This window comes from Diospyros lotus, chromosome 11, assembly GCF_014633365.1.
Source record: "Diospyros lotus cultivar Yz01 chromosome 11, ASM1463336v1, whole genome shotgun sequence".
Taxonomy (NCBI): domain Eukaryota; kingdom Viridiplantae; phylum Streptophyta; class Magnoliopsida; order Ericales; family Ebenaceae; genus Diospyros; species Diospyros lotus.
Genome location: NC_068348.1, coordinates 442752 through 467013, shown reverse-complemented (window position 1 = coordinate 467013; position 24262 = coordinate 442752). Strand labels below are relative to the sequence as shown.

General features: G+C 37.7%; 1 protein-coding gene across 12 annotated transcripts in view; it reads left to right on the top strand.

The window, feature by feature from the left end:
- The window catches only part of LOC127813056 (DNA-directed RNA polymerase IV subunit 1), a 98554-nt gene that overhangs the window by 57988 nt on the left and 16304 nt on the right, over positions 1-24262 (top strand). For 10 of the 12 annotated variants that reach the window (XR_008026052.1, XR_008026048.1, XR_008026051.1 and 7 more), the window contains 3 exons: positions 3212-3471; positions 3558-3731; positions 3839-3976. Coding sequence is in view for 2 of the 12 variants with exons in the window: in XM_052353777.1 (XP_052209737.1) it covers positions 3212-3471; positions 3558-3731; positions 3839-3976 (572 nt within the window). In the remaining 10 variants the exon portion in view is untranslated. Of the gene's footprint in view, positions 1-3211; positions 3472-3557; positions 3732-3838; positions 3977-14611; positions 14684-24262 lie in introns of those variants that run through there. The other 2 variants (XR_008026055.1, XR_008026056.1) reach the window with 2 other exon arrangements.

Here is a 24262-nt window from a genome sequence, read left to right as displayed (position 1 = left end):
TATTTCTAACCCAAGCTATGATGATTTAAATCTTCCCATTGCTATCAGGAAGGGTGTTCGAAGTTGTACCCAACACCCTCTAACTAATTTTTTATCCTACCACCGGCTGTCTCAAAAACACAAAGGGTTTCTAGCATCTTTGGATTCAATTGTCGTTCCTAACTCAGTAGAAGAGGCCCTAAGAGATCAGAATTGGAAGCAAGCCATGATAGAAGAGATGTGAGCCTTAAATAAAAATCAGACTTGGGAAATTGTGTCACAACCAAGAGGGGTTTTGCCAGTAGGCTGCAAATGGGTTTTTAATGTAAAATACAACGTTGATGGAACGTTGGACAGATACAAGGCCAGGTTAGTAGCCAAAGGATACACTCAATCCTATGGCATAGACTATTTTGAAACATTTTCTCCAGTAGCTAAGATGGCAACAATAAGAATTTTGATTTCTTTGGCAGCATGTTTTGGATGGACATTGCAACAATTTGATGTTAAAAATGCCTTTCTTCATGGAGACTTAGAAGAAGAAGTATACATGGAGTTGCCTCCAGGATTTCAAGGAGAAGAAAAGGGAAAAATATGCAGGCTCAAGAAAGCTCTCTATGGGCTCAAACAGTCTCCAAGGGCCTGGTTTGGGAGGTTTTCTAAAGCCATGAAAACTATGGGATACAGTCAAAGTCAGGGTGACCATACACTCTTCATGAAGCACTCAAGGGAAGGAAAAATTACAGCCTTGCTAGTATATGTGGATGACATAATTGTGACAGGAGATGATGAGGAACAAATACTGCTAAAAAGGAATCTGGCTCAAGAATTTGAAATCAAGGATCTTGGTATCCTCAGATATTTAGGCATTGAAGTGGCTTACTCTAAAGATGGTATCTTCCCTGTATCAACGTAAATATATTTTGGATCTACTTGCTGAAACAGGGCTTACTGGAGGTAAGGGTTCTAGTGTCCTAGTGGAACCTAATGGAAAACTATGGCAGAATCCTGACAGTCAACCGATTGACAAAGGTAGATATCAAAGGTTAGTGGGCAGATTAATACATCTTTCTCATATTAGACTAGATATTACCTTTGTTGTTAGTCTCGTGAGTCAATTTATGCATAACCCAACTGAGGAGCACATGCAAGCAGTAAGGAGGATACTTAGCTATCTCAAGACTAATCCAGGTAGAGGTCTATTGTTTAGAAGAGGAAGGGAAATTGATGTTAAAGGCTTTACTGATGCAGACTATGCTGGATCTATCACTGATAGAAGATCAACCACAGGATATTGTGTATTCCTAGGTGGGAATCTAGTGTCTTGGATGAGTAAGAAACAGAGTATCGTGGCAAGATCAAGTGTAGAATCAAAGTTTAGGGCTATGGCCCTCGGAATATGTGAATTGTTATGGCTCAAGATTATCCTAGAGGATTTGAAGATAAAAGCTAAGGGAGCAATTGAGTTATCTTGTGATAACAAATTCGCTATAAGCATTGCACACAATCCTGTTCAACATGACAGAACAAAACATATTGAGATAGACCGACATTTTATCAAAGAAAAATTGGATGCAAGACTAATCTATATCCCTCGTGTGTCATCTGAGGAATAGGTAGCTGATGTATTCACAAAAGGCTTGGCAGCCAAGAGGTTTGAAGATCTAATATGCAAGCTTGGAATGATAGATATTCATTCCTCAGCTTGAGGGCGAGTGTTGAAATATGATGATCAAGATAATGTCGATAATGCTTCCAATCATGATTAAGTTAAGGCAGCTCCAATCTCTCTAAAATCTAGGAGGAGATAGAATCTTATCTATCTCTAAAATTTAGGAGATTTGTTATATCTTAGATATGTTGTTGTATTTGTATTTTAAATAAGTTTGTTTGTATTTTAAATTTCCTAGATTGTAGGAACTTTAGTCTATTTAAACACCTTATGAATATTCAAGTCATTAAGACAGAAGTTGAGTTCCTTTTGTGTTCTTCCAATCCAAGCCTTATTCTGATTGCTTGTTCCAGTTTTCAACAGTATTGGAAGGCACATTTTTGGAAATGGAAACATTTAAAAAAAAAGAAGAGTGAAAACAACTTTTTGAGGATATGGCCATTGGAGATCTAGAATTCATATAGTCGATCCCAAGTAGTGGGATTAAGGCTTGTGATTGTTGTTGTAAGTGAAAACAACTCTCTTTTGTTCAGCTTAGTCCAATTCTTATTTTTTATTCACTTTTTTTTTTTAATATTTATAAAGTTGTCCAATGACGTTTTTAGTTCTGTTTTCATAGAAACAAAAACATTATCAAACAGACTATAAATAAATAAATGTAGTCAGGATAGGTTCCAAATATGGATTGTTGACAAAGAGTGATTTGTTTAGCCATCTCTGAGTAGTTCGGAGTCAAGGCTTTGTAGTGAATGAAGTCAAGATCTCATGGCTTTTCTATGGGGTAGGGTTCTGTAGAACTTCTATTAGTAAGAAATATACTCCATTAATAAATTAATTAATCACTTAGAATGTTTGTAGAGGAAACGATAGGGCCTAATTGAATTCATTGCCAACTTTCTTTTTGTTTACTTCTATTATGTATTGTTTTTGACCAAATTATTGGCTATATAATGATGAAACAATTATGAACTGATGTGGATAGCAAGGAAGATTGCAGAAAATTGAAGGAGAAGAGAAGAAAATGGGGGAGGATAGAAGAAATCTGGTGTAGAAGAAGGAGAGGAAGTAAAGAGGGAGAGCGAGACCTGAGAGAGAGAATTCAGCAAAGGGAAGAAACCACAATTTTATTCCAAATCAATTACCTACTCTGATTGTCTCACCAATGGGCTAAGTTATACTAAAATAAGATAAAATAAAATTTCTAAACAGATCAGACTCAAAATAAAAGTTAAAATCTAAATTAATCTTAGACAAAATACATAAAAAGCTATTAATCTAAATTCTAAATCCTAAATTTTAAATAAAACCTAAATCCCAATATAATAAACTAAAATTTAATAATTTAAATTTCTCACTGTGAACCTTTTGCAGTTACCTAATTTAGACCCACATACTTTTATCTAGGTTTTGCCAATACTTTGTGGCTGTGATTGGACTACTTGGTTCCCAAATTAATGATTGTGATCTACTTTGTCTGGTCCCAAATGAAAATGGGCTTTACTCATTGATCCTAACTCTTGATGTTTACTCTGTCCTTTTACATTCTGATATGTATTTTAGGATTCCCGGACTTTAAAAAGGTCGACATATTATGGAAAGACCAGCCAACTATGTCAAGATCTCAGAGTTGTTCTTCTGGTGAACTTTACTTGAGAGTCTTTATGTCAGAGAACCGTAAAAGAACAAATTTCTGGACTTCTGTTGTGGACAATTGTCTCCCAATAATGGATATGATAGACTGGGAACGCAGTCATCCGGATGATATTCATGATCTGACTTCAGGTTATGGAATAGATGTTGCATGGAAATACTTTGTGACTGTGGGTTCTATTCACCTTCTTTTTCTTAGCTGCAATTTGTGATATTCATTACTGTTCCTAATTGGACAAGGCAATTTCGAATGTAGAGTTTGAAGTCAGCAATATTGGATACTGGGAAGACTATACTTCTGGAGCACTTGCTTCTTGCTGCAGATTGTCTTTCAGTTACTGGAGAGTTTCTTAGCTTAAATGCCAAAGGGCTGGCAGAGCAGAGAAAACGCACATCTGTATCATCACCCTTCATGCAAGCATGCTTCTCTGTAATATATATTCCTTGCAACTCTTTTTGTTTTTAATTTTTTTTATTTGTCATATGATGGCTGGTTTTTTGTGACTTTTAGCCCAATGCTTGCAAACCTTTTTGCAGAATCCAGCTTCTTCCCTCATTAAAGCTGCCAAAAATGGAGGTCTGGATGATCTTCAGGGGAGTCTTGATGCATTGTCATGGGGAAAGATTCCTTCTGTTGGGACAGGTGGACATTTCGATCTTTTATATTCTGGGAAGGTAGGTTTTACTTAATCCTTTCTAGATAGATACTACTAGTTTTTGATGTTGAAGGAGAGAAAGCACGAAAGGAGAGAGGAAAAAAAATTCTGTATATTTAGCTCGTGTAACTAACTAAACTGCATAAATCTCCTATTTATATGTAGAACCTACTATGTACAAAACAAACTACTCTTCAACACTTCCCCTCAAGCTGGCACATACATATCATATGTGCCAATCTTATTACAAATGTAGTCAATATATATACCTTGAAGTGATTTAATAAACAGATACAACCAATTGATCATTAGACCAAACAAAAGAAGTGTTAATCTCTCCAAGAAAGCTTCTTTTCTTTGACAAAATGGTAATAGATATCAATGTGCTTAGTCCTTTCATGAAAGACTAGATTGGAAGCAATATGAAGGGTGGCTTGATTATCACATGTAAGATTCATAGTGCCTGACTCTCCAAATCTCAATTCCTTAGCAAGTTTTCAAATCTAGATAAGCCCACATATAGCTAGAGCCATAGCCTTATACTCAGCTTTCGCACTAGGCTGTGCCATGGCATATTGTTTCTTGCCCTTCCAAGAAACTAGATTACTTCGAACCAAGACACAGTACCTTGAAGTAGAACACATATCTAAAAGACTACCTGTCTAATCTGTGTCAATATTCCTAGTAATTTGTGTGTGGCCTTGGTTCTCAAACAACAAACCTTGACCTGGGGATCCCTTAATATATCTCAAGATATGAACTAGAGAATGCTAATTACTATCACACAAACTATCTAAAAATTGGCTTACTACACTCACTGCAAAAGAGATATCCGACCAAATGAGAGTGAGATAATTAAGTTTCCCCACCAGTCGTCTATATCATCCTAGATCAGCTATAGGCTCCCCTTGACCAAGAACCAACTTCACATTAGGATCTTTGGAACTATCAAATGGTCTAGAATCAAGTGTCCCAATCTCCTCCAAAATATCAAATGCATAATTGCGTTGTTAGCTACAAATACCATGTGCAGACTGAGTCACCTCAATGCTGAGAAAATACCTTAATATGCCAAGATCCTTAGTCTAAAAATGAGAATGCAAATGACCTTTCAATTGGGGATCTCATAATCTCCATTGATCACAATATCATCAACATATAAAACCAAATATATAGTACCACCAGAGGAATGCTGATAGAAAACAGAGTGATCAGCATTACTCCTAGTCAAGCCAAAAGACTACACAACAGTGTTAAACTGGCCAAACAAACACCAAGGAGATTGCTTTAGCCCATACAACGATTCTAATGATTCTTTGGTGGATCCTGTGGATTCAATTCAGCTCTAGTCAAACATGTTTCTGAGGTCTCTTATTCTCCCTCTTGCTTTGATAATTTGAATTATTCAAATTCTTTAGGGGATGATCAGTCTTTTAAGGAACTCTGTTTAACAAATTATGACTCTTTGATGGTCAGAGAAGAAGTAAATTTGTCCATCATTCCCATTTCCTTTGTGGGGGGTTATGGGGGGCTAGCTATCTAAAGACGTAAGAAGTTTGTGTGGGAAAATGTTGAATCTTCTGTTCTTTCAAGAACTAATGTTTGGGAGGTGCTTGTTTTTCCTAGTGCCAATCAATTCATGCTTTGGTTTTTCAAGGTTTGAGGTTGGGACTCACAAGGGGGTTTTGGGCTTCTTTGAATCCATTCTTGGAATTTAACTTATCTCAACTATGCTGCCTTCTTTGAATGTAAGGCTTGGTTTTTCACTCCAAGTTTTTGGGAACTCCATTTGCAATAGTCATAAACCATGGAAAGTTCAATTTTTTTATTTAAAGATGATTTTGTGCCAAGGACCTCTCAATGGTTAGGACTCAGGGGTCACTAACAAAAGGTTGTGGTAGGTTAGGACTTCTGTACTTAAATCTGGGGGAAGGAAGTTAAGGACTATTCATTTCACTTTTCAAAGAACTAGAAGGAAAAGGAGGATTGGAAACAATCGGTCTTCATCGGGTTTGGTTAATTTTACTTTAGAGGAAGGCCATCAGACTAGGGACAACTTGAATTTTGAGATCTAGATGCAAGCTATGAAGCATGAACACAGACATGGCAATATGGGGACACGAGACATGGGATAAGGGGACACAACATTGAATTTAATAAGGTAATTTTTTATATTTTTAAAGCGTAATAAAGTATCAAAACTATTTGACGACTTACAAATATGCATTTAAAATTTAGTAAGCCAAAATTCCAAATGTATAAGTCTAATCTAATTAGCAATAAACTGATAGTCTTGTCGTCTCCCACCCTTACAATCTAGTTGATGTTTAAAGAGCTACAGAATAGAAAGGTATGAAAACTGAACATTCATGCAATCAAAACATGGAAAAAAATGTAATTGCCAAGTCATAAAAATAAAGAGTAAAAAAGAAACTCTTTACTTTTTGTCTTCAAATTGTCCCAATAAAGGACAAGCATGTGCTATGAGTGTCTGCATAGGGGACACACATGTCCTACAAGTGCCCCCACTTGTATCCTTTTAACAAATTTTAAGAAAGTGTTAGACATGCCAAGTTGGTGTCTCCAATGTGTCAAAGGCATGTCAGAGTGTTTGACATGCCAACGACATCAGTACAGCAACTGCTAGGAAGTGTCCATGCTTTATAGGATGCAGGTGGTCAATGGTTCCCATTTTGTCCATAGTAGCTCTGTGGGTTTTTGGGATGATTATTTAGATTTACAGGCTAAGGCTGAGACAACTTGGTTCATTGGGAAAGTTTGGTGTCTGTCGGCTAAAGATGGGGAGGCCAGTGTTCTAAAGGCAATTATTGATCATGAGCATGCTGTTTAAGCAAAGAGGGTGGCAGTGAATTGAGTGGAGTTCCTGGTGTTAGCTACTGGGTTCTTTATATGTTGTAGTTATTGTGTAGCTTTATGGTCCAGATCTCAAAATCTAATGCTGGTGGTCTGGGAATTATCAAAGTTCTCCTGGTTGGGGTCTGTGGGCCTTCAGTTTTGATCTCTGATTCTTGGAAGCATTGGATTTCAGTATTTCATGTCTTCTTTGTCATCCCCCTGCTGCGTTCTTGTTGTGTTTTGAAGATTTTAAGTGTGCTATGAGGAAGCATGTTGGGAGGTTTGGTTTTTGGCCAGGGGCTGATCAGCCCTTTCCACAATGGTTTGGTTTCGTCTGGGGGCAGATTGGTCTTAACCATGTTTTGCTAGTTTCTGCATGTATTTTTTATGTTTCGTTGCAGGTTTGGATTTTTGGGTTTTGGCAAGATTCTCAGATGAATGGATTTCTAAATTCTGCTCCTGTTCTTTGGTTTCAGTGATGGTCATGTGCATTTTGATCGGTTTCAGCTCCAGTCTCTTGCTGGTATTAGCTTCAGTTGTGGGTTTTCTTGGTCTTCTGGGGGATCTGGTGGCTTTGTCTGCTTTCTGGGGTTGGAGTGTGTTTTGAATATCTCATGTTAGCTGTTCTGATTATGGGGTCAATTTGGTGTGTTGGGCCATGTTCTTGTTGAGGTTTCTGTTGTGGGGTTTTGTTGGCGTCATTTTTGTTGTCTTTTAAGCATTAATGTAATATAATTTTACCTTCTTTCAAAACAAAAAAAGAAAAAAGATGATTTCTAAAGATGATAAACCAACTTAGACTCCCCCTAAGCAACAAATCCATATGCAGGAGGAGATTGCTCCATATATACCTCCTCTTGCAAATCACCATGGAGGAAAACATTCTTGATGTCGAGCTGGTAGGGTGGCCACTAACAAATGGTAGCAATAGGAAGAAAGAGACAAACTAAGCAATCTCGGCAATAGGAGAAAATGTTTCACTATAATCCAGGCCAAAATTTTACAATAACCGTTAACAACCAACCAAGCCCTCAAGCAATCAATAGAACCATCAAGGCCAACTTTGACAGTGAACACCCATCGGCAGCCAACGGGGGACTTCCCTAAAGGAAGGGGAACAATCCCATGTTCCATTATCTAACAAATCAGACATCCCTTCCTCCATGTGCTGATCAAACACTGTTAAAATCCAATGTTTTGAAAACTGAACGGGATATTAAATCAGAAAGGAGAGAAGGTGAAGGGTTTATGGTTAGGCAGGGGTTGATCTCGGTGCAATTTTATTAAATAAATACAAAATAATTAAATATATGATCTAAACATAAAAAATTGAAACACATTATATAATCTATAATAACATTCTTTTTAAGTTTAAAATGTTTTGCATAAAATTTATATATATACATATAAAAAGTAAGAAAAAAAAAATCAAATAGTGGCTTGGAGTCTTGGATCCACTACCAAAGTGCAAATGCAAGCTGGATACTAATATTTATATATCATACACACTCTATAGGCATTAAAGGGGTTCGTTTAAAAAAAAGTGTGGATTGATTTTTATATCATCCTGCTGATTGTCTATGAAAGTTCAAATGATGAAAGCTATCTACTACTTACTGTGAACTCTTTCCCCCTCCCACTGTCATTTACTCTCTCTCTCTCTCTCTCATGCTTCAGATCTCCCTTTTCGCTCAAACCTTTACCTTGACATCTTCCCTTTCCTTCCATCACTTACTTTGTTCCAAAGCTCCATTATCACTTGAACCTTTACTCTCTCTCTCTCTCTCTCTCTCTCTCTCTCACACACACACACACACACACACCAAATGCGTTAGATCTCTATTGTCGCTCAAACCTTTGTTTTGATGCCTTCAGATCTCCATGGTGAAGAAGCTTGAGCTCTCCCAGTTTTTCTCTGATTGTTTTCTGATTTTGGGGGGAGGGGGTGTTCAACTGGATCAGTTCTTCTGGTTCCTGGTTCAACCTCTCAGGTCACTAAATAAATTGGCCAGTCCAGTTGGTTTTCTTAACACTATTAAAATCAATTACTTTTTTCTCAAAAAAAAAGTAAATATTGTTGTCAATTTAAAAAGTATTAAATGCTGAATTTGTTGGATAACATATTAACATAATTTAGTAGCTGCAGACATGTGCTATATCTGCTTTAGGTTGCAAAGGATGATAAATATTTATTTATTATTTTTGGGGGTTGGGGGACAGTTTTGAGGAAGTTAGAAGGCTAATGGAGTTGAAGGAAAGGAGAATAACTAAATAATGGCATGCCTAGGCTCAAGTCTCAGTTGAGGGCCTAGGCATTAAGATGCTCCTTACCTTGAGGTGCAAGGTGCAAGGCGTTTGCTCCTATGTAATTTTCTTTTTGTTTTTTGATGAACTTGTTAAAATCTAACTAGTAATGACCAGAAAAAATTAAAAGAAGATTGGTCTTTTAATTTTAGTCACTGACATGCAAATAGACTTGCTCATCTGTTAGCTAAAATTGTTTTCTCTTCTTCAATAAGCCAGCACTTTGTGCTGCCCTAATGAGGTTCTAGCCTTGGATAAAAGGGAGGCCTCCATTTCTGGTCGTTGTAATTTTTTATTCTTAAATGAAAGTCTTCCTTTTTAGCAACCAAAAAAAAAAAAAAAATGAAGAAATTTGAGAAAACAATAAAACACCCCATTATTTAGTTATTTGGTTAAATAGTGTTGGTTATTTGTTATATATGATTTTAACAACAAAAAAAAAAAAAAAATGGACACAGCCATTTTGAACCCCTTTCTTGAAAAAAAACGTTTTTAGCCCCTCAAACATACTAATTACATTCTATAGCCACTTTTTTTTAGAGAAGATACCTAAACTAGTTATGTGGCAGGGTCAAAATTGGCAAGGTCAAAACGTTTAAATGAAATGGTAGATTTGTAAAATTAGTTAGTAGGGTCAAAATTGGTAAAGTGGCTATAGAGTGCAATTAATTTGTTTGAGGTGTTAAAAATGTTTTTTTTTTTTTTTTTTTTAGGGAAGGGGTTAAAAACGAATTTTCTATTTAAGATATGGTTAGTTTTTGCAATTTCCACAAGTTGCATATTATTATATAAGTTTGCATTTACCTTTTTATAAGTATATATTGAAAATAATGATGGATAAATATTTTATACAGTTTTTTTTAATGTTCACCTTGCATCCAGAAGGCTCACGCCTAGGCTCTAGGCACTCATGTCCCTCAATGCACCTTAAGCCTTTGACAACTATGGTGAATATTAAGCTTGATTATGGAGGAACACTTTAGAATCTAAATGATTTAGATTAAGTAGGGTGAAAACCAAATATATCGAATGTAAGTTTAGTTAGAACATAAGTGTGGATGATGTTATGATAAAACTGGAAGATCACCAATCATCCAAAAAGATGGGGAGATTAATGAGGATGTTACTCATACAATTAAGGTGAGTTGGTTGAAGTGGAAAGCTGCGTCTGGTGTTCTATTTGATTGTGATTCCACTAAAATTGAAAGGAAAATTTTATAAGATTAGCTATAAGATCAACTTTGTTGTATGGCACAAGAATGTTGTGTAGTAAAGTACCAACACGTGCAAGATCTGAGCATAACTGAGATGAGAATGCTGAGATGGATGTGTAGACATACAAGAGAAGGTAAAATTAGAAATAAGATTATTAGTAATAAGGTCAAAGTGGCTCTTATTGAAAATAAAATGTGAGACATGATTAATTTGGTTTAGTCAAATGAAAAGTAGACCAATAAAGGCTCCTGTGAATAGAGTTGATGGAGTGGAACAAGTATCTAGCAAAGGAGGTAGAGGAAGACCAAAAGAAAAAACTTGATTGGAGACAGGTAGGTTTGATACTAAGGATATGGGTCTTATTAAAGATATCGCGCAATGGATATAAATGATTAAAAATCTAAAATTTATGTAGTCGACCCCACAGTGGAATAAAGGTTTGATATGTTGTGATAATTGAATATGAGATATCTAAACTGAATTTTTTTTTTTTAAATACCATAGTCCAAGTATCACCACAACATCATCTACATTTCTACTTTTTCGAACTTGACACTATATATTTAGTTTTTGACTTGCTCAACTTGAAGTGTTGGATTTTAAATTGAGCTTTAGTACACACCTTTTTTTCCACCTCAAGCACTAAGACAATATTATATAAAAATAACATGTTACTAAAGCACTTTTCTTGGATGAGCTAAGTAATGTTATCCATTGCTAGAGCATAGAGGTAAGTGCTCATAGCAAATCTTTGATATAATCCAATAATAATTAGAAAATTCTCCATACTCTCCTCCACAGGTATTGAAAAAGTGAAATCTATATTAATGCTTGTATAACATTAGAATTAAATAGTTGAATGTTTTTCAAGTTATATACATCTCTTTTATGAAGTAGCAAGTAAAAATTCCAAAGTAATTTCTTTTTTTCAGTAAGTAAATTCAGATTTTGAACTGCATTAAATTTATGTCTAATTAATTAATTAATAAGTAAATGAACCACATAACTACATTTTGAATATGCATAAAATTGCAGCCGAACAAACTGACATGGTGAATTTCCCAATATAAACTGTGAGAATGGAATAATCCGCGTGTTTCTTCTCATTAGGATACAACCCTAGTTATAGGGTTGTGTATTTACAACAACACAATTTAGGAAAATATCCTAAACCAGAATTAAGAAACTATACTAAACTGAATTTAGAAATTTCTAAAAGACATAACATTCTAGATTAGCTTCCAACACATTAAGGTTGCTTTCCTTTCCTTTTCTCTTTCTCTTGAATTTCTTACGGGAATCAACACTCCCCCTCAAGCTAGTGAATGAATATCAACCATTCTCAGTTTGCATACTAGGTCTTCAAATCTTCTAGTAGCCAGTCCCTTTGTTAGAAGATCAATTACTTGTTTCAAACCTTTCTCAAGCTTCTCCTTTATAAAATGTCGGTCAATCTCTATGTGCTTCGTCTTGTCATGCTGCCCAGGATTATGAGCAATGCTTATGATTGATTGATTATCACAAAATAATTTGATTAGACCATTAGCAGTAATTTTTAGATCCTCTAGAATAATTCTTAGCCATAATAACTCACATAAACCAAGTGCCATAGCCCTAAATTCTACTTCAACACTTGACCTTGCCATAATACTCTACTTCTTACTTCGCCAAGAGACCAAGTTTCCACCTAGAAACACACATTATCCGACGGTAGACCTTCTATCAATTAAGGATCCAACATAATCCGCATTTGTGTAGCCTTGGGTGTCTAAAGCATTTATTGATCTAAACAAAATCCCCTTGCCTGGTGTTGTTTTCAGATAGCACAATATTCTTCTTACAGCTTGCTTGTGATCCTCATTTAGATTATGCATAAATTGGCTTACTAAGCTAACTACATAGGCAATATCTGACTTGGTGTGATAGGTAGATCAACCGGCCCACCAACATTTGATACCTCCCCTTGTCCACTGGTGGACTGCTATATCTCCTCCCAATTTAGTGTTAGGTTCCACCAGAGTGCAAGCTTATTTTTCTCCCAGTAGACCTGTTTCCTTTAGTAAGTCCAGAATATACTTGCGTTGGAATAGAAAAATACCTGCTTTAGAGTAGGCTACTTCTATTCCTTGGAAGTATTTGAGTGGGCCAAGGTTTTTGATTGCAAAATTCTTAGCTAAATTGCTCTTTAGGACCTTCTGTTCTTTAATATCATTCTCTATGACAATGATGTCATCCACATAGACTAACAAAGCCGTCACCTTTCCCTTTAGTGAGTGCTTAATAAAGAGAGTATGGTCTCACTTGCTTTAATGATATCCCATATGCCTCATGGCCTTGGAGAACCTATCCAACCAAGCTCTCGGTGATTGCTTGAGGCCATAGAGTGCTTTTTTGAGCTTGCATACTTCATTTCATTTACCCTTCTTGAAACCTGGTGGTAGTTCCATGAACATCTCCTCTTCTAAATCACCATGAAGAAATGCATTCTTCACGTCTAGTTATTGTTGGAGAGTCCTAGCTTATGAGGAAGTCACGGGAAGTAGATAAGAAGCCAATGCAGTAGATAAGCCTCCAACAGATAGGGGAAAGGAGGTAAAAATGCAGATAGATAAGTTCCTAAAATCCAGGAAAAATAATAGAAGTAGATAGAAGTTTTCTTATCTTATTGTATTCTAAAATTTTGTTGTATATTAGCTCCTAAATTCTACGATTAGATAATATAGAAACTTGTATAAGTAGAATTCTTATCTATTCAATCAATCTATCGAGTTCATTGATCAAAACTCGACTTGAATTCTGGGTTCCCTACTCTAGGGACCGAATTTGTTCATGGTATTAGAGCTCGGTTTTCATAGCTGAGTATCTCGATCAATATGGCTAGCCCTAATCCAGCAGCCATTCCTGTAACTGAGGAATCCTCTCTCGGATTAGCGTCCCAACAGTCGAGCATGCAGCCTAGCATTATTCCTGCCAACACCTTCTCTATGGATAGCCAAACTCTACAAATCACACAGCACAAGCTAAATGACAGAAATTTCAGGGAATGGTTTCAGTCTGTGACTTTGGTGATTAAGGGCAAAGGAAAATTTGGCTACCTCACTGGGACCGTTCCAACACCTCAAGAAGAGTCCGGGGATTACCAGCGATGGAAAGTAGAGAACTCTATTCTCATGGCGTGGCTAATCAACTTGATGGAAGCAAAGATAGGCCGAACCTATATGTTTTACAAGACTGCAAAAGAAGTATGGGATGCAGTCCTGGAGCTATATTCCGATCTTGAGAATATTGCCCAATGTTTCGAGATTAGAGCAGCCATTCGGACTACAAAACAAAGTGGACTCTCTGTTACTGAATACTACAACAATTTAGTAGAGTTGTGGCAAGAGATGGATTTATATTATGATCCAAAGTGGGAATGCTCAAGTGATAGCTGGAAATATAACAAGATGCAGGAAAAAAGTGAGTTTTTGACTTTCTTCAAGGCCTCAATTCAGACTTGGATGAGGTTCGGGGATGCCTCTTAGGCATCAAGCCACTGCCAACACTTAGAGAAGCATTCGCGGAAGTTAGACGTGAGGAAAGCAGAAGGAGAGTAATGCTTGTTTCAGCAGAACCCAACACTGGATCTACCCTTGCTACAACAAGAAAATAAGAAAATCTGAGGGCTAAACAGTGGTGTGAACACTGTAATAAGCCCTACCATACAAAAAGCAACTGTTGGAAACTTCATGGAAAGCCACTGAATTGGCAACCAATAAATAAGAAGGAGAAGGAAAGACTAGCTTATACAACTATGAGTATGCTTGCAACTGCAAGTGCTCCTAACAGCGAAAGAGGTATGGGATTGAATTTAACAGCAGATCATTTAGATTTCTTGCAGAAATTACTGAATGGTGCACATATTCCAAAGGAGTTAGATGGACTAGCAGCAACTACTCCAGCATTGTCTTTGGCCCAAAGAGGTAACTCAGTTTTTTCCCTAACTACTAGAGGGATAAGCAACAGCAGCTGGGTTGTGGATACAGGAGCATCCGATTATATGATCGGATCCATGGCTATGTTTGAAAAATTTCAGTTGGAAAATAGGGATCTAACTGTGTTAATGGCATATGGAACAATATCTTTAGTTAAGGGAAAAGAAAAAGTGTGTGTGGCTGGTTTAGTATTTGAATCTATCTTATATGTGTCAAATTTAAAATGTAGCTTGTTATCTGTGAGTAAACTCACTAATGACCTAAATTGCACTGTGACATTCTTCTCCTCACATTGTATTTTTCAGGATCGATCCACGTGAAAGATGATTGGCAGTGCTGAGGAGAAGGATGGGCTCTATTGGATATTGGACAACAAGGTTTTTCTTAGTCAGTTGACTCGTAGTTTTTCTTTTTCGGTTAGTTTGAATTCAGAAATTTTGTTATGGCATAAACGTCTTGGTCATCCTAGTTTTCGGCATTTGAAACATTTGTTTCCCGATTTATTCATCAATAAAGCTAATTTGGAGCTCAAGTGTGACCATTTCATTCTTGCCAAACAAACTCACAGTTCCTATTCTCAAAAAGCATATAATCCTTCCAAGCCATTCCATTTGATCCATAGTGATATATGGGGTCCAGCTAGGGTTTCAAACTTGAATGGTACTGAATGGTTTGTGACGTTCATTGATATTCACACAAGGGTATGTTGGGTGTATTTAATGAAAGAAAAATCTGAGGTATGTGCAATCTTTCAGAATTTCCATAAGCTTGTTCATTTACTTAAAGTGGCTAGATCCTTGATGTTCACAAGTTCCACTCCTAATAGGTATTGGGGGGAGGCCATTCTAACAGTCGCTTACTTGATTAATAGACTCCCAACCAAAGTTTTAAAATACCAAACACCCTTAAACAATCTAATGACTACCTTTTCTTATGTTCAGATTCTCAATATTCTTACCCCAAAGGTGTTTGGATGTGTGGTCTATGTCTATCAAACCAGCTCAAATCGTCACAAACTAGAACCAAAGTCATTCAAGTGTATTTTCATTGGTTACTCTCCTACCCAAAAATGATATAAATGTTATTGTCCTACATCACAAAATTTTTTTGTTTCTTGTGATGTAATATTTGATGAAACAGTCTTTTATCACACCGATACTGCATCATGAGTGGAAGAAAGCCATTGGGATCCTACAATTTCAATGCCTATTACACTGCCTATATCTCCCTTTATTACTGGTGATGATCGTACAGCTGTTTGTTCATAGCTTGCAACGATTAAACCCAACAATCTCCAATCATCAGCTGCTACAAGCCCAAAATCTTATCACAATCCAGATGAACTAGGGGAGACTGACCTAAGGGAAGAATTGAGTCCAGAAAAACAACTTAAAGTATACTCAAGAAAGCCAAAAAATCCTACTCCTCAAATCAGCCAATTGTTGGAACCTAAGATCGATCCAGCAAATGAGGAAAGCGGTGCAGCAGCTAGCAGTGATCTAGATTTACCTATTGCAGTCAGAAAAGGGGTAAGATCCTATGTGAAATATCCCATATCGAATTATCTAAATTACTCTAAGTTGTCCCCATAGTTCAGGGCATTCACTGTAACTATGGATGAAGCTTTTATTCCCAACAATATACATGAAGCTTTGGGTGATACAAACTGGAAGAATGCAGTGATGGAAGAAATGAAGGCTTTGGACAGCAACAACACATGGGAACTGGTGGACAGACCGAAGAATAAAAAGGTTGTAGGCTGCAAGTGAGTATTTACTGTCAAATATAAATCAGATGGGGGTATAGATCGTTATAAAGCTAGGTTGGTAGCCCAAGGGTACTCTCAAACCTATGGAATAGATTATGAAGAGATGCTTGCTCCAGTTGCAAAGTTAAATTCCATAGAGTACTTCTATCCATTGTTGTTAACTTAGATTGGGAGCTATTTCAGTTCGACATCAAGAATACTTTTGTAAATGGAGAGCTGGAAGAAGAGGTATATATGAATATTCCACCCGGATTTGAAAACGAAGAAAGGATTGGGAAGGTATGCAAACTACACAAATCTCTCTACGGTTTGAAACAATCCCCTAGAGCATGGTTTAAAAGGTTTAGCTCAACCTTAACAAAATTTGGTTACAAGCAAGGTGAGGCCGACCATACTCGATTTATTAAACACTCAAATGGAAAAAGGTGCATATTGATTGTGTACGTGGATGATATAATTGTTATAGGGGATGATACTAATGAAATTGCAGCTCTAAAACAAAGATTGAAAGAAGAGTTTGTGGTAAAAGACTTGGGAAATATGAAGTATTTTTAAGGAATGGAAGTGGCAAGAAGTAAAGAAGGTATTGTAATATCTCAACGAAAATATACTCTTGATCTTTTAAAAGATACAGGAATGCTTGCATGCAAACCAAGACAAACTCCACTTGAGAGGAATTGGAAGTATATGAAGAATGATGATGATCCACCAATAGATAAAGAGAGGTATCAAAGGTTAGTTGGGAGATTGATTTATCAGTCTTTAACACGCCCAGATATTGCCTATTTAGTGAGCATCATAAGTTAATTTATGCATGCCCCAACTCAACAACATTTGAAAGCCGTATATCACATTCTGGGATACCTAAATGGCACACTAGGTAAGGGACTGCTGTTTAGAAAGACTGATGAAAGAGGGGCAGAAGGGTTTTCTGATGCAGATTGGGCAGGGTCAATGGTTGATAGTCGATCTACCTTAAGTTTTTGTACAAAGTTATGGGGTAACTTAGTCACGTGGAGAAGTAAAAAACAGTCTGTTGTAGCAAGAAGCAGTGCTGAAGCAGAATTTTGGGCAATTGCCCAATGAGTTTGCAAATTAATTTGGGTGGCAAGATTGATGGAAGATCTACAAATGCTGTTAACTAAACCAACACGGCTCTACAGTGATAGCAAGTCAATTATAAGCATCGTTAACAATCCCGTACAACATGATAGAATGAAACATGTCAGGATTGATCGACACTTCATCCAAAGAGAAGTAGAAGATGGAGGTATAAAACTTACCTATATTCCCACAGCAGACCAAGAGGCAGATATATTAACTAAATCCATGGCTAGACCAAGTTTTGAAACTCTCATCAACAAGCTAGGAATGAGAGATATCTATTCCTTAGCTTGAGGGGGGGGTGTTGGAGAGTTCTAGCTTATGAGGAAGTCACGGGAAGCAGATAAGAAGCCGATGTAGCAGATAAGCCTCCAACAAATCAAGGAAAGGAGATAAAGATGCAGATAGATAAGTTCTTAAAATCCAGGAAAAATAATAGGAGTAGATAGAAGTTTTCTTATCTTATTGTATTCTAAAATTCTGTTGTATATTAGCACCTAAATTCTACGATTAGATAACATAGATTGTAAAGTAGGATTCCTATCTATTAAATCAATCTATCGAGTTCATTGATCAAAACTCGATTTGAATTCTGGGTTCCCTACTCTAGGGACCGAATTTGTTCAATTATTGTAATTGCCATCCATAGTAGGCTACTAGAGATAAAGAATCCTCACGGTTGTCATTTTTATTATTAGGGTAAAAGTCTCTAAGTAGTCAATTCCATAAGTTCGAGTGTAGCCTTTAGCCACTAGCCGAGCCTTTTATCTCTCCAAAGACCCATTTGGATTATACTTCCAAGTTAAAAATCCATCTACAGCCCATCGGGACCACCCCTTTGGTCTAGGCACCAGTTCCCATGTTTTATTTTTCTCCAATGCTCTCATCTCCTCCTGCATAGCTTGCTTCCAATTACGACCTTTTAAAGCCTCATCCATCGTTTTAGGGATGTGTCATGAACCTAGGGTTCATAATGGGCTGAAATTGGCATTTGGAGGGATCCGAGAGGCTTAGGATTAAGAACAGAAAGTTTAGAGGGATATTTGGATAGAAATGGGGGAAAGATGTAGAGAGAAATGAGGGAAAATGAGAGGGAGAATTGTAGAGAGAGAATCAAATTTTCATTAATCAATTCGAGCATGTTCATCCCCTCTTACAATGGGCCTTTTTATAGGCATAGCTAGCTCCTTAACTAATTTCTAACAACACCCATGTGCTCCTAACAAACAACCAAATATCTCCTAACAAACTAATATAAGCCTATTACAATATTACCCCTTTATTATATCCCTATCACAATTTTACCCTTCTAATCCTCCTAGGGACATGACAATTTCCCCGCCTTGAAACATGTCTTGTCTCCAAGACATGCCAAACCTTCACCACTTCCATTATGCCCCCCCCTCCCCCTTTTTTTTTCCTTTTCTTCCACAGCTTAGATAGAGAAATTTTGAAGATATCCTTCACTGCCAATGGAATGATCCTAGGTGACTTTTGCTCTCCATGCATGGTATGAGTCTTCTTGCTGGTAGTAACCCCATAAACAAACATTGTACCATTAATTCCTTGCATGGCACCACTTACAACCTACTGGGCTACAACATCAATTCCAGTCTTCAATCCTCCCTTCAACAAAGGTGACAAAAATTCTAATCGGCCAGCTGTAGCAACAACGAACAAAGCAGCAACGGCTTTGTTCTTTCCGGCCAAACTCTCGACAACAACATGGTGACACCATTTAGGATTATCAAGACTTCCTCCTGCTGGTGCTGTCTTCGCCTTATCATTAGCTACGGAATCCTCAGCATTATCCAAAACCATAGTCAATGGAACCTTATCATTAGGGACTCCACCACCCATTCCATTTCTTATAGAATTCTGATCTTAGACACCCTCCAAGCCTTCAATCCCTGCACTAGTCAACAGAGGTAACTAATTGGCCTTGGCTTCCTCGGTCACTTCATCAAATGCTACCCCGTTTTCCTCTTGCAGCCTTTCAATAGGTGCATCTTGCAGTCTTATTTTTTCTTCAAACTTCTCAAGCACTACTACATAATTTATCCCCAATTCCAGCAATTCCTTGTGGCCTTTTGTCATTCCTGTCATCTGATTGACTGTTGTCCTAGCCACCGGATTGTTACAGCTTCCCTTTAGATAATGCTTTTCACCACCAAAATTACTACCAATATCGCAACCATCCTTCTGGTCACTGCTGCCTCCATCAAAATGCTTCTTTTTTTGCCCAAAGTCTAGAGTAGGCAGTGAATTGGTTGTTCGTAATCTTATCTTCTTCTTCGGCTGCTCCACTCCAAGGAATTCCTCCTTGTTAAAACTTTCGTGATAATCATCAAAGTATTCCATAAGAAAGTTGTAATGATACTTCTTAATAAGTATCATTGCAAACTCTTGTAGCTTCTCGCAAAACATACGGCCAAATTCCTTGCACTTTTCATGAATCCCATTGCCTTTTCCTTTGTCCCTATTGCTACCAATTGAAAATGCAGCCTTCTTTGGCTGCCATTGAGGCTCCATTCCAGTTGAAAATGAAGCATTCTTCTGCTGCAATTTAGGGCTCATTTGCTCCATGTATGCACTGCTCCCAATGGCCTCACGATCAGGTCATCCCCCTGAAAATGCAACACCCTTCTGCTGCGACTGAGACTCTAATGTCCTCATGCTTGCACTGCTGCCCCTAGCAAACTTCTCATGAGCATGACAACTTGAAGGCCAATAAATAGTAGCTTTGTACATCCTAAATCCCTCACTTCTCTTCAGTATGTACCTCTCAACAGTCACCCTGAAGCTAATCCAAGAAGTGGCAGATTGCAGTCACTGTTCTACTTCAGAGTCAGTCCTATTTTAGGGCCAGAATAAATTACACATTACAGCAACTTGATCGGCCTTCAAGAGTCGCCTAGGGCTACCGAATATCTTGTCTCACTTGCTACAATAATACCTAATACTTGCTGGAATCATCGTCAGAATCACCGACCTGCAACGCCTTCCAAGTCACAATCGCTTAGCCTCGAATCTGCTTCAGCTTATGGCCAATGATGCATCAAGCTTACTTCCCTCGGTTATGCTCTAAGTTGGCTCTCCAGAATGGTCAGAATCTCCTTCTGATCAAGGAGGAAAGCACGTTGTGACACCTCGATCGCTTCATTAGCACGGGTCAGAAGGCAACCCCAAACCGTAGCGTACGCAGTGCCTTCCGGTTAAAGCGGCAACACCCGCAAAACTCCGGTCAGAATTCCAATTAAAATTGGCACACCTCAGCCGCATCTGTAGGAAGCTTATCGGTCTGGGTTGGAATGGTCTTCTAGTCTGGTTGCAACTCTCTGGGTCATCCGCTTCACCTCTGACGAACTCAATTGGAATCTTAGCTATTAATTATTCAAATATTTTCATTTTTAGCTATTCAATTCAGAATTAATATAAATATAGAAAAGAATTTCAAATAAATATTGAATATTATAGAGCATAACAATTAATATAGCGATATGATAGAGTACGATATATAATTTTGATTTATTTATCACAATTATATTATTTACAATTCTATATGATTAATTAGATAATCAATATTATTAGATTTAGATAGTTTTTTTCGTTTTTAAATTCATTTGAAATTCTTTTTATTACTCACCTCAGTGGTCGTGGACCACCCTCCTTTCATTGCCTTCCAGCTGAACCAAGAATCACTTTCAAGGATCAGATCTATCACCGTCCAGAATCACTGTCGAGGACCACCGTCAACCCAAAGATCACTGTCGACTCTTCGTTGCCTCCTGAGGTCGAGGATCACCGACTCAACGACCTTGACCCAGTCGCTCCAGAATCACCTTCAAAGTTGCCTAGGTCAGTTTCGCCTTCACCCGCCTTCCTCGGTCGATCTCCTCCTCCACTCAATCAATTGATGCTTCCGATCGGGTTGGGTGTTCAATTCGTTCACCCAGAATTCAGTCTTAGGCTGATAACCATCTAAGTTCCAACTGATCGCTAGGAATCACTACCCCCAACCGCTATCAACTATCGTTCGAAATCTGCTTCATTGTGGATCAACAAGCGAGGTTTGCACCCAAGTCAATTAACGTGTTTAGAGTGGCAGAACCGATTGAAGAAGGTGCAGAGCTTGATCGATCAAGGAAGGCGATTGTGATGCAATCAACGAAATTCTCCAAAATTGAGAATCGATGGCTGCTGTTTCTTCGAAATTCACCTGCAACAGCTCCGAGGATGGGAAGGCCTTGCTCGTCTGGGAGTTCCAATCAACTGGAATCAAATCCACAGCTAAGGATTGACTACTTTGATACCATTTGTAATGAACCTAGGGTTCATAACGGGCTGAAATTGGCATTCGAATGGATCCGAAAGGCTTAGGATTAAGAACAGAAAGTTTAGAGGGATATTTGGACAGAAATGGGGGAAGGATGTAGAGAGAAATGAGGGAGAGAAGTAGAGGGAAAATGAGAGGGAGAATTGTAGAGAGAGATTTAGATTTTCATTAATCAATTCAAGCATGTTCATCCCCTCTTACAATGGGCCTTTTTATAGGCATAACTAGCTCCTTAACTAATTTCTAATAGCACCCATGTGTTCTTAACAAACAATCAAATATCTCCTAACAAACTAATATGAGCCTATTACAATATTACCCCTTTATTATATCCCTATCACAATATTACCCTTCTAATTCTCCTAGGGACATGACATGATGACAATGGTGTCTAGTGAAGTCAATAAGCTTTTATGCCTTTGGGAAAGTATGTGATAAGAGATAAAGTTGGCTAGAGGATGCTGGGTGCAACTTCTAACCTTTTTTCTGACAGCAATGGGGATATCCAAATCATTAGGGGTAGAGTTGGAAGAAATTGAGAGATGAGTAACTTCAGTACTTGGATAGGAATCAGATGTTGATCCTTGTTGAGACTATAGAATAGGCTGAGTTTTCTTTTTTTTTGTACACATAAGGAGAGCCTTTGAACCTTACCGGGGATGGAACCTCAGGCTTACTTGCTTGGTCAGGAGTGTCCTGTTCACCAAGAATAGGAGAGTGAGCAGGTGAGTGTGAGTTTGGCTCAATGATTTCTCTTGGGTTTGTCTCGAAAGGAACTAGTCCAAGCTAGGAAGTATACTCCCTTGGTCACCCATTTGCTGATTCTCCCCCTGGGGACCAAGGTGAGAAGAGCTAAAAAATGGTTGAGATTCAACAAATGTCACATCCTTAGATACAAAGAATTTTCTAGTGGAAGGATAGTAGCGTTTATAATCTTTTTGGGTAAGAGAATAGCCAAGAAAGGGACATTTAAGGGCCTTAGGATCAAGTTTGTCTCTTTTTTGTTTGGGAATGTGAACAAAGGCTACATAGCCAAAGACTTTAAGAGGAAGAGAGTTATGCAGGCTGATGTCAGGAAAGTAGGATGAAAGACACTGGAAAGGACTTTGATGACCAAGGAGTTTAGAAGGAACTCTATTAATTAGGTAAGCTTCTGTGAGGACTGCCTATCTCTAGAAATGTTTAGGGACATGATGATGGTGGAGAAGGGTTCTAGTGACATTTAGAAAATGTCTCATCTTTCTCTCGGCCACTCCATTTTGTTGTGGAGTATTGATGCAGGAAGATTCATGGACAACCCTTGCTTGTTGGAAAAATTGATGCAAGTGTTGATTGAAGTAATCTCTTGCATTTTCAATACGAAATGTCCGAATAGGAGAGCCAAATTGAGTCAATATCATCTTATGAAAATGAGGTAAAACAGTACTAATAGCTGCCTTTTCCTTTAGAAGATACATCCAAGTCATTCTAGTGCAATCGTTTATAAAAGAGATGAACCTTCTAGCCCCAAAACAATTGGGAATCCTAGATAGCCCCCAAACATCAGAATGAAACAATGAAAAATGATGGAAAGATAGTTTATTACTAATAGGATAAGATACTAGATGATGCTTTGATATTTCACATACATCACAATGTAAAGTACTAGTATCTAAATTCTTAAATAACGTAGGAAACATGATTTTTAGTAATGGAAAAGGAGGATGTCCCAGGCGATAATGGTGGAGCCAGATGTGAGTGAGAATTTAGATACTAGGAAACGTAGGAAACATGGATCTAAAAAATGAGCAAGTCAGCTTAGGTTGAGTCCCTTTAGCCAAAACACTCTCCTTTAAGACATACTGCCCACTCCACTCCTTAGCAGCATCAATCATCCTCCCCGTGTCCATGTCCTGAAATTCACAAGCATGAGGGGGAAAAAACAACACGACAATTAAGTTTCTTAGTAAGTTGATGATTAGAAATCAAGTTGGTGGATAGGTTAGGAACATGCAAAACCTGTTTAACAGGAAGAATAGGGTTAAGAGTGACCCTACCTTGACCCTTTATAGGAATGGAAGCCCCATTGGCTATGGTAATATGTTTAGGAATTTCCAGAGGCTTATAAGTGTCAAAAACAATGAGATCATGAGACACATGGTCAATAGCCCTTGAATCTAGAATCCACAAGTCATACCTATTGGTCTTTGAGACAATAAGAGAATTACAGTGAAAGCAAGTACCTTGTTGAGCAAGAGAGCATGATCTATCCTGAATAGTTTTTAGAAAACTCTTGAGTTTACTGATTCCATCAGCATTTTGTTGGTTTAGGTTTGCTCCAGCAACAGATTCTGCCTTATCCATGACTTCCTCTTGCTTGTTTGAAAGATAAGCCTGATTTTTAGAGGGTAAATTCCTAAAACCCCCTATCTTTTGCAGCACTGCCTCCTTCCCATGTAGTTTAAAACAGGTTTTCCTAGTGTACTTTGGTTTCTTACAATAGGTGCACCATAATCCTTCTCGCCTCTGTGACTTGGATGGCACATCAGACTTCCCTTGCTGAGGTTTGAATCTAGTTCCTTCTCCCTTATTAGTTAGCATAGCTGACCCTTCAAAACTAGTCTCACCAAGCATAGCTATCCTCCTATTCTCTTCACTTCGAACAACAGAAAAAACTTCATTAAGGGATGAAAGTTTTTCTCTTCCAAGAACTTGCACTCTAACTTGATCATATTCTGCATTGAGACCTGCCAAGAACTCCACAATTCT